The 9,873-nt window shown below is 53.2% G+C and overlaps 1 protein-coding gene across 3 annotated transcripts in view; it reads left to right on the top strand.

Moving 5' to 3' along the window:
- SLC1A7 (solute carrier family 1 member 7) overlaps positions 1–9,873 on the top strand; it is a 49,412-nt gene that overhangs the window by 25,187 nt on the left and 14,352 nt on the right. For 2 of the 3 annotated variants that reach the window (XR_001161434.2, XM_003793100.3), the window contains exon 3: positions 2,535–2,750. The exons of the other annotated variant lie outside the window; for it this stretch is intronic. Coding sequence is in view for 1 of the 2 variants with exons in the window: in XM_003793100.3 (XP_003793148.1) it covers positions 2,535–2,750 (216 nt within the window). In the remaining variant the exon portion in view is untranslated. The remainder of the gene's footprint in view (positions 1–2,534; positions 2,751–9,873) is intronic. 3 annotated transcript variants of the gene reach the window in all.

Raw genomic sequence — 9,873 nt, 5'->3', positions numbered from 1 at the left:
CTCTCATTGTAATTTATAGGTCAATGATGACTTAGAAGGTTATTTAACCGGATGGGGTGGGTGTTCAGGTGTTTGGGGGATGGTACCATCCCTCCCACACATGTGTACACGTCCTGACTGCACATCAGGGGCGGGAGATGCAGATCTACATAGGATCCGGTAACTTGCTTTTTCCACTTAGCATTAAATTGGGAACATCTTTCCAGGACACCCCCCTCCTTGCTGGTATCTGCTACGCCATATTATTTTATAGACTCCATATTGAAGACTTTTTAAGTCCGTCCCAGGTTTCTGCTTACAAATACCACCTGAGTGATTCTCATGGTACCTGGTTTACTGGGATATTCTCACATCTAAGGAACTCTCAGCTCTCCCTTCTCTGATGCCCAGCAAATCCTGTTGCATGAGATGTGCTAAAAGACCACCAGGCCCCTCAGTGGCTGTCCAGACCCCTGACCTGAGTGCAGACTATCTTCTGTCTTATCCGTCCCTGTTCCCCACACATACTTCCCAGCCACCCTGCTGCCGTCCCAGTGCCTGGCACATCTGCCCCATCTCCAAATCCTCTCAGCTTCCAAGAACCAACTCGAGTGCCACCTCCTCCAAGAAGCCCTTCTTGACTAGTTAGAAGTGATTCCCACTCCCCTAAAAAGACCTCCTTGTCCCCACCTGGCAGTACTGATGTGTCCACCTTGTCTGGTGATTACCTAAGTGCATGGTGTCCCAGTGTTCTTGTCTACCTCCCTCACCACCCTGGCCAGACTAAGAGCTCCTTGAGGCCAGGGACAGGGTCTGATTTCTTTCTGTGGGCACAGAGTCTGGGTTGGAGCGGGTATGTGCTAACCGTTTGAATAAACACACAAATGAAAGAAGACAAGCCTGGAGTTGGGGCCTGAGTTCCAATCCAGCTGGGCACCAGTGTCCTGTGAGAGCTTGGGCAGGTCTTCCTCTGGGGCCATGGCTTCCCTGTGGCCCGAGGCAGCTGGATTTGACTGAGGCCAGGATTGTTGTGGTGGGAGGACTGTTTGGTCCGAGGTAACGGTGCAGGGCCACCCCTCATTTCCTCTGGCCACACAATCCCATTATGAGCCTGCCAGGATTTATGTCTGAGACCCACCCTAAGCCCATCACTAACATCTGGCACCCTGGCAGATGAAGATGAGCAGAGGTTGTAAACACTGACATATTCATTCATTAGTTCATTCATTCCCTCCTTCACTAGCAATCTGCTACCAAGCCGTGCCCTGGGCCAGGCCTGGGCCCTTGGATCAGACCCTGGCCCAGCCCTGAAGGCCTTTCCAGTAAACAGTCAGCAATTCAGTGAGTGAGGGCTGGGACAGAGGGAAGCCTAGGGACCATGGGAGCCCAGAGAGGGGCCCAGACTCAGCCTGGTAGTCAGGGAATGCTTCCTGGAGGAGGAGACCCTTAAACTATGTCCTAATGGAGGTTAGCCATTGCCACAGTGAGCAGGAAGAGCGGGGGAGGGAGGAGGTGGCCTTGCTCAGCCTTGGTGCCCCCGGCTGCTGTGTGGAGTCTAATGATAAGAGGAACATGGATGAGGGATTATCTGCTCTTGTTTACATGATTAAAGCCAGACAAATACTTCCTTTATCTGAAAGAATGAAAGGAAAGGATTAGGATTTTAGGGAAAAATCCTTTTGGCAGGAAAGCAAAGCATAAACATTTCCTTAATTAATCTCACCCCCTGCCCCCCCCCTCCTCACATCCCACAGCAGTCACAAGAAGAGCAGCTCTGGGCTCCGGGGTGGCCTGAGCTGGTGGCCAGAAGTGGGAAGGAGTGGAGAGGAGAGAGACCCACAGGCCCCCTCAGCACAGCTCCTGTGAGGGAGGGTCTGGGTCTAGGCACTAACCCCAGACAGCCCTTGGTGGCCGCTCTTAGGGAGAGGCACCTATCATGGCCCCATTGTACAGATGGGGATCCTGAGGCCCAAAGATGAGAGAGTGACTTGCTTGCCTGAGGTCAGGCAGCAGTTAGTGGGGCTAGAACTAGGACCTGGGTCACCAGCTACAGCCCAGCCCAATTCACTCAGTGCTTTGAGGAAGCCGTGTGAGTTCAGTGCCAGCTTTGGGAACTCACAGGGAGGTTGGTCCTGTCCCTCCTCTCAGGGGCCCTCAGTCCAGTGAGAGACAGATTATTAAACAGTGACAACCAGGGTCATGCCAGAAGTGACCAGGGGCCCAGAATGGACTCCTAACTCTGGGGAGGGGCAGGCAGACCAGAGAGGTGACCCTGAGTGGGGTTTTCCTGCAGGGAGGAGTGAGGCAGGTGAAGGAGCCCTAAGAGACAGCATAGGGAGAGGCCTCAAGGGGGGAGCATGCTTGGCCTGTGACCCTGGGCAGAGGGGAGAGGGCAGAGCAGAGAGGCTAGGAGCCACAGGACCAAGTTACTGGGAGAAAAGCCTCCCCAGGGCACTGCAAGGGTGTGGTACAGCTGGAGGGGGCCACAGAGGGCGGGCATAAGAGCCTGGCCAGGCCTGGGCCTCCCCATCCATTGACCCACCCCATCTTCCCAGCTTGATGTCCGGCCTCGCCTCTCTGGATGCCAAGACCTCCAGCCGCCTGGGCATCCTCACTGTGGCCTACTACCTGTGGACCACCTTCGTGGCTGTCATTGTGGGCATCATCATGGTCTCCATCATCCACCCGGGCGTTGCGGCTCAGAAGGAGACCACGGAGCAGAGTGGGAAGCCCATCATGAGCTCGGCCGATGCCCTGCTGGACCTCATCAGGTAGGACTGGCCACTGACGCCTGCTTGGGAAGGCCCTGCCCGGCGGAGGCCTCTGGAGCCTCCCACGGAGGGGCTCAGAGGCCACTGCCTCACACTGCAGTCTGTCCCCCCAGGCTGGGGGCACTGTGAGGGCAGCGTGGGTCTGCTCTGCTGCAGAGCAAGCATTGGGGCCTGTGTTGACTTCTGACCCCATGAGCTGCTTGTGCAGGCCCAGCCTGTAAGGCAGGAGGTCAGCGGTGACTGGTCCCTCCCTCTCGTCATGGGTCTTCTCTTTACAGATGAGAAAATGGGGTTCACAGAGTTGTGTGACATTTCTAGGGTCACCCAGGAATTAGGTGGTGGAGTCAGGATTCAACCCATGCCTGTATGACTCCAAGGATAGTGCTCTTGCCCTGGGGTGCCATGCCTTAGCCACATCAGGCTGACCACATTGCTCAGTCCTGAATCCTCCCCCCAGGAAAACGCTGCAGACACAGTGCCAAAGTCACCTGGGACTCCCAGTCCCAGGCCGCCCCCCAGGCCGCCCCCTCCTCTCCTGCCAGCACTCACTGTCCCTCCTCTGCCAGCTTTATACCAGGCCCTGTGGTGGAGGAGCGGTCAGTCTCACAGGAGGGAAGGACCATGAGCAGCCAGGGACAAAGTGACATTGGAGAATTAAACCAGGGACCTTGGAGGGCATGGTGAACCAGGCCAAAAGTTGAGTTTTGTCCTAGAGGTCACAGGAAATGGGTTTTAGACAGAGGAGAGGCATGGCCCAAATCAGGAGCCTCACTCTGGCCCCGGCAGTGACTGTGGATGGGGAGGCGGTGAACCCAGGGCCAGGGCAGTGGGAGGGGGCGGTATTCTGGGGAGGGGCCTGCAGGGCTGCCTTGGGGGGTGCATTGGCAAGCAGGTGAGATGCTAGTGAGGGTGCTGGTTGCCCGACACGCCTAAGCATCCAAGTGAACAGTGGTGTGGTCACCTAGAGCAGGTGCAGACATCTGGGGGAGATGTCAGCTGATGGTTGGCCAGAGATGGAGGTGTGCAAGTCACCAGGTAGAGGTGTTAGGTGTGATCCTGGTCAGAGGGGCTCCCCATCAGGCCAGTCTGTGGCCTCCTCTAGTCCCTCTCACCTTCTAGTTAATTGCAGATACAGGAAGTCATACTCATCTAATTTCAAATCAGTGCTGTCTTAGTCTTGTGGGACTCAGAGTTGGAACCACGCAATGGGAAGAGAGTTGTGATGAGTTTGTTTCTCTGTTCCTGGCTGAGAGAGAGGTGGGGTGAGCCACGAAGGGCCTCCTAGACTAGGATGGGGTGACCTAGGGTAGGCGGTCTCTGATTGTGTTCTTTCTGGGGGTACTTTCATGGCTTCTTGGAGCCCTCCTATCTCTGCTATCTCTCACCTGTTATCTCTGTGACTCAGGTAATCCCTGATCTGGCTGCCTACTATGCCCTTCTTAGACCTGACCCCTGGCCAACTCCTCTGCTGGGTAACAAACTCCATATCTGATCCATGGGAAGCATACACATCCTTGCTGGAAGTGCAGGCCTCTCCCAGGGCCTTTGGACATAAGTCAAGCACCATCCCCTATGTTCTTCAAATCTAAGGGGACATAAGCCATGACCTCTGAGTAGTTCTCTTGGTTTAAAGTTAAGAAAAAGCATGAAGTATTCCTTTCCTCCCTCACAGGGATAGATGCCCAGCACATAGCCTCTCTCCCTCTCGCTAAAGAAACTCTCACTCTCTGTATTAGTTAGCTACTGCTGCATAACAAACCAACCCATGACTTAGGGGCTTAAAATGAGAACCAGAAGTCTAGAGAAGTCAGCTGGGAGTTTCTGCTGATGTGGACAGAGCTCAGGCATGTGTCTGCAGGCAGCTGGTAGCTCAGCTGGGAAACAGTTGGTATAGGGTCATCTTGGCTGGGATGACTTAGCTGTGCTGCTTGCGATCTTTATATAACCCAGGGCTAGCCTGGGTTTATTTCTCAGTGGTGACAAGATTCCAGGAGAGAGCAGCCTGAGAATTGTCTTATGATGGAGGAGAAAGAGGAAATAAAAACGTACAAGTGTTGGCAGCTCCCGTAGCTCAGTTGGTAAAGCACCATCCTGAGGCTGGAGGTGCCAACCCAGCCTAGGCCAACTAAAACAATAATGACAACTGTGACAACTGCAACAACAGCAACAACAACAAATAGCGGGTGCCTGTAGTCCCAGCTACTTGCAAGGCTGAGGCAAGAGAATTGCTTGAGCCCAAGAGTTGGAGGTTGCTGTGAGCTGTGATGCCACAGCACTCTACCGAGGGCAACAACTTGAAATTCTGTTTCAAAAAAAAAAAAAAAAAAGAAAAGAAATTTTAAAAAAATGTGCAAGTGTTGTTCCAAGCCTCTGTTTCAGGCAAGTCCACCAACATCCTCATGGCCACAGCAAGTTATGCAGCCACACTCAGGGTGGGAGGGGACCACAGTGTTAAAGGGAAAGGATGCACTCATTGGGGTCATTGGTACAATCAATCTGCCACTCCTCCATCTCTCCACGAAAATTCACCCTGGCAGTGTGTGCTGAACTCAGGATCACAAAAATGCCAGCAGTTTTTTTTCCAATTGTATAGTTCTCACCCATAGGGTCTAGAGCCAGAGAGAGAGGCAGACAGGGTCTGTTCTGTGCACACTCACTAGCCTGGTGCTTCTTCAGTTCATCCCAGGGCTGTGGGCACCTTCTGGACTCTGGCACTCCCAATTTTTTCCCCCAGCCTTGGAAAACTCTCACCTGAGCTCCAGATTCTCACTGTGGGTGTCTAAGGCACCTCAAAATTAACATGTCCACCCTAGACTCTCGGTTTTCCCCATAACTCTGCCCTGTCCTCAGCTCTGCCATCCCAGGCCAACATCTCTCACTCACTTATATCCTGAATCCAAATCCTCAACAAATTCTGTCAGCTCTTCCTTGAAAATCACATCCCAAACTACCACCCTCTGTCCCCTCTGCCACTGCCACCATCCCCGCCCATTCCAGCGTCCAGCCTGCCCACTGCTTTCTCTTGCCTTCCTCTGATCTGTTCCCTGTCCTGCAGCCAGAAAGCTCCTTTCCAGAACCTGCTCACAACCCACCACCTTCAACGAGCTCGTACTCTGTACTGTCCCCCACTGCACACACATCGCCTCGGACTTCCACCCCGACTTTCCCCATCCTGCTCCTGCTTCTGCCACCCTGGCCCTGCTTCTCTGTCGGGGTGTCATTGACCCCTCCCTGGATGGCCCCAGAGGGGGGAGCAGAGCCCATGGCTCTTCCCCTCCTTCCTCAGTGTCGCTTCCTCGAGGGGACTCCCGGGCTCTGTCACTCTCCCTGTCACCTTCTCTCGTTCACTTTCCCTGTTGCTTTGATTACTACCCAACATCACCTCATCTACTGTGTGTCTTTCTTTTTCTCTCACCTCCACTGGAATACTCGTATAATATGCGGGCGAAGACCAGATCTTTAAAAACGGTTCCCTGCTGTTTTCTGGAACCTGGAATGGCAGCAGGCACAGAGCGGATTGCTCCGAGCTTGCCAAATGCACATGTGGGCTCGGACTGAGTGATGGAGCTGGGGTCTGAAGCCCCAGGGGGAGCCAGGACGGTCCAGGGAGAGTGAATGGAGTGAGCAGGTCCCCAGCCACCCCGGAGGCTGCACCGAGCCCACACGGCCCAGCCCAGCCCAGCATCAGGCAGGAGGAGACCCAGAAAGTGGGTGTCCTGGAAGCCTCATTTCTAAGATGCAGTAGTTTTAGGATTTGGTGACTATGAGTCATCATTTCTTGCAGTCTGTGATTCAGAACAGCTTTTCACATGGTGGAAGGAGTTGGTGGTGCTGCCCTCCCCACGGCCTCCCCTGCTCAGGGCTGTGGAGCTCTGGATTGGACACATGTGTCAGAGTCAGATGTTCCGGAGCCTTCTGTGCCGCATTGCTTTTCACATGGTGAAAATTGATCCTTCTGCTTTGAGGCTCCTCCCGCCTCTCCATTCTCAGGCCCCAGGCAAGCTGTTCTGCAAAGCTGGGTGGTTGGGCATCACTGTCACCATTTCTTGGTCAGAGGGCAGGGCTGCTAGGAGAGAGTCCGTGCTTCCTGGGACAGGGAACTGGGGCCTAGAAGGCCTGTGGCCTCAGCCCTGCGCTGCCATCCGTACGTCAGTGTGTGGTCCTGGGCAGGCCAGTCCCCTCTCCAGGTCTCAATTTCCCCAGTGATTTCCAAGGTTCTTTTTAGCTCTGTGGTTCTGAAGCACAAAGGTCTATAAGCCATGAGGAGGCTTCAGGGCATGAGCAGAAGCTTCTGGAGGTGGGTTCTGGGAGCTAAGGTTGGGAGGACAGGGCAGAGCAGACCATGAAGGCCGGATTGAGGGCCGGGCTGTGTGGCTTTAGAAATGGGAAGATGGGGGGTTGGGAAGGAGTGGCTAGGGTAGTCTGAAGGGGACAGGATATGGCTGGAGGTGTGGGGCACCCTGAATTTCTATTCAGCCCTACCCTATTAAGCACCTGCTCTGGGCAAAGCCATTGTGCTGGGAGGTGGGGAGCAAATACGAGTCCCTGCATCAGGGCTGTCCATCCTCTCAGGATTGATGGATAAGGGGGTACAGTGAACAGTCACACCTGATGTTCTGAGAGGCTGTGCAGAAGACAGAGACATGGGCAGTGAGGGCACCAGGTACCTTCTCACCCTCACTCTGGCCCAGGACAGATACCTACCAGTGTCAGTGACTGGATGACAATACTGGTGACTGAGCAGGGAGCTGGGAACTCGGGCAAGTGTGGCAAATGAAAAGCCAGAGCTACGTGGGGGCTGACTGCACAGAGACACGAGGGCCCGCCATACTTCTCGGGTGCAAAGTTATGTGTCTGTGCCTCAAAGAGGATCGAGAGGAACACAGCATTCCATGTCCCCAGATGACCCATCGAGACACGAATTCCTCTCCCAGGGCTCCGAGTGGGGGCTGCAGAACATTGACGTCTGCTCACAGTGCAGACTCGCAAAATGAAAACTCAGTGGAACACTAATCAGAGCTGGCCCCTTCTTTTTCTTTCCAATCTTATTAAAACACCACAGAGATTAAGTAATGACTTGGCTGTGTTTACGGCTCCCAGTTACCCTCTCAGGGACCGGATAGCGCTCTCAGGAGCTGTCCTTGAGAAGAACAACCCCCATCTTTGGGGCCTGGTTGGGGACATGGGACTAGGAGTGAGTTTGGAACCACCACAGTGAGCACTTACAAATAATAGGTAAGGAGGGGAGCCGAGACCTGGATTCTGGCCCTTCCCAGAGAACCATGCAGGGAGGTCTGGGGCAGAGTGTGGATGTCTGGTAGGCAAAGCTATGCATATCCCTAGGCATGTTCCGTATTTTACGTAGCTGCTACCAGGCATACAGGTCTTGTGGGACAACCAGGAAGCTTCCTATAGTAGTCCAGGCCAAAGAAACATTTAATAATCAAAAATATAATTCTTGATTAACATCTGCAGGACAACTTCATTGATTATTAGGATGAGCACACATAGTCAGGAATTGTTTTTGGCTCCTGGTTAAGAAAATCCTGAAATAGCAGGGGCTTAAGCAAGGTGAAGGCTTGCATTTTCTCCTGAATGGGCAGACCAGAGGTGGGTAGATTGTGGCCCCAGGGTTCCCTGCTCTGTCCCTCTGGGTGCTCTGCCATGCTTAGCACCTGGTTTTCATCATCAGTACATCTTGTGGTCCAGGAAAGTTGCTCGTGTTCTAGCTGTTCCGTCCATGGTCCAGGCAGAAAAAAGAAATTCAGAGGAAAGGACCAAAAGACCCTGCACCTCTGTGAGACTTTTCCAGGAAGCACCACCCAGTGACTTCCAGGCACATCTCCATGGGATCACAGTTTGACAGCAGGCGCTGCTGGTCCCACAGCATGACAGGGCTCCTGTACAGAAGGAAGGAGGGGAGATGGAGACTAGGTAGGCAACTAGCTGTCCCCACCACAGCCCACATTTTAAATTATTCTAATTGTAAAAGAAGGGAATGTACATGCTAGGAGTAAGTTCCATTTGTTTTTTTAAGACTTTATTAAAATTCTTAGTTTTTGCTCATGCTAAGGCTGCTTGCCCTCTAAGCTTCAGTAGAAAACAATCTTGCAAGTCACTTGAGCCTCCTGGGGCCATACCCAGGAGAGGTTTTCAAACATTTGACAGTGGGGCAGCACAGGCACCTGCAGCCTCATCATAGATGCCCAGGGCAGGTGGGCCACTGCCCCCCGCCAGCTGGGTGGCCATACGCCCCTGGCACGTCCCCAGCACTCACTCTGGTGACACGGGTGCTTTGGACCTGCCTGATGCCAGGAGTCCTCGCAATCATTCTGCTGACAACTCATTGGAAAAAAGTCTCGTTTAAGCTTCTGAGATTCCCAGCTCCAGGGTATTTCTATTTCTTCTCTTTCTTGCTGGTTTTCTGTCTTGACAGCTCATTCTTTTTTGTTTGTTTGTTTTTGTTTTAGCAGGCCCGAGCTGGCTTCAAACCCATCAGCTCCAGTGCATGTGGCCGGCACCCTAACCACTGAGCTACGGGTGCCCAGCCTTGACACATGATTCTTGACCCCCCTCTGCCTGCCATATGCTTACAGTGAACTTGTATTTTATCAGCAGTGAAAAAAAAATGACAGTTTCTATTTCCACAATGGCTGCTGGGGCATGAAGTTAAGAAATGAGGCATGGGGCGGCACTGTGGCTCAAAGGAGTAGGACGCTGGCCCCATATGCCGGAGGTGGCGGGTTCAAACTCAGCCCTGGCTAAAAACTGCAAAAAAAGAAAAAAAAAAAAGAAATGAGGCATGCTCATATTCACATACATGACTCCACTGTGTGTGAGCTGAGTCTTGAAAGAAAAGAGATTTGGCAGGAATAAGAGTGGTTGGGAGGATGATCCAGGTGGAGTAGGCAGCTGGGTGCAAGGCCTGTGCACGCCTGTGCCAGGAAGGGCGAGCACAGGAACAAGTGTGTCTGTCACCAACTCAGATTTAGGACTGATTCCTAGAAGGAGTGTGTAAAGTCATGGATAGCAATGCTTTTGAGACTCACAACATGAATTGCTCAATTGCCTCAGCTCAATTGCTGTCAGAGCCATGTGAGGGTGCCCATGTCACCAAACCTCC

This window comes from Otolemur garnettii, unplaced genomic scaffold (assembly GCF_000181295.1).
Source record: "Otolemur garnettii isolate 467f Iridium unplaced genomic scaffold, OtoGar3 scaffold00066, whole genome shotgun sequence".
In the NCBI taxonomy this organism is placed as follows: domain Eukaryota; kingdom Metazoa; phylum Chordata; class Mammalia; order Primates; family Galagidae; genus Otolemur; species Otolemur garnettii.
This window is presented reverse-complemented; position numbering and strand designations above follow the sequence as displayed.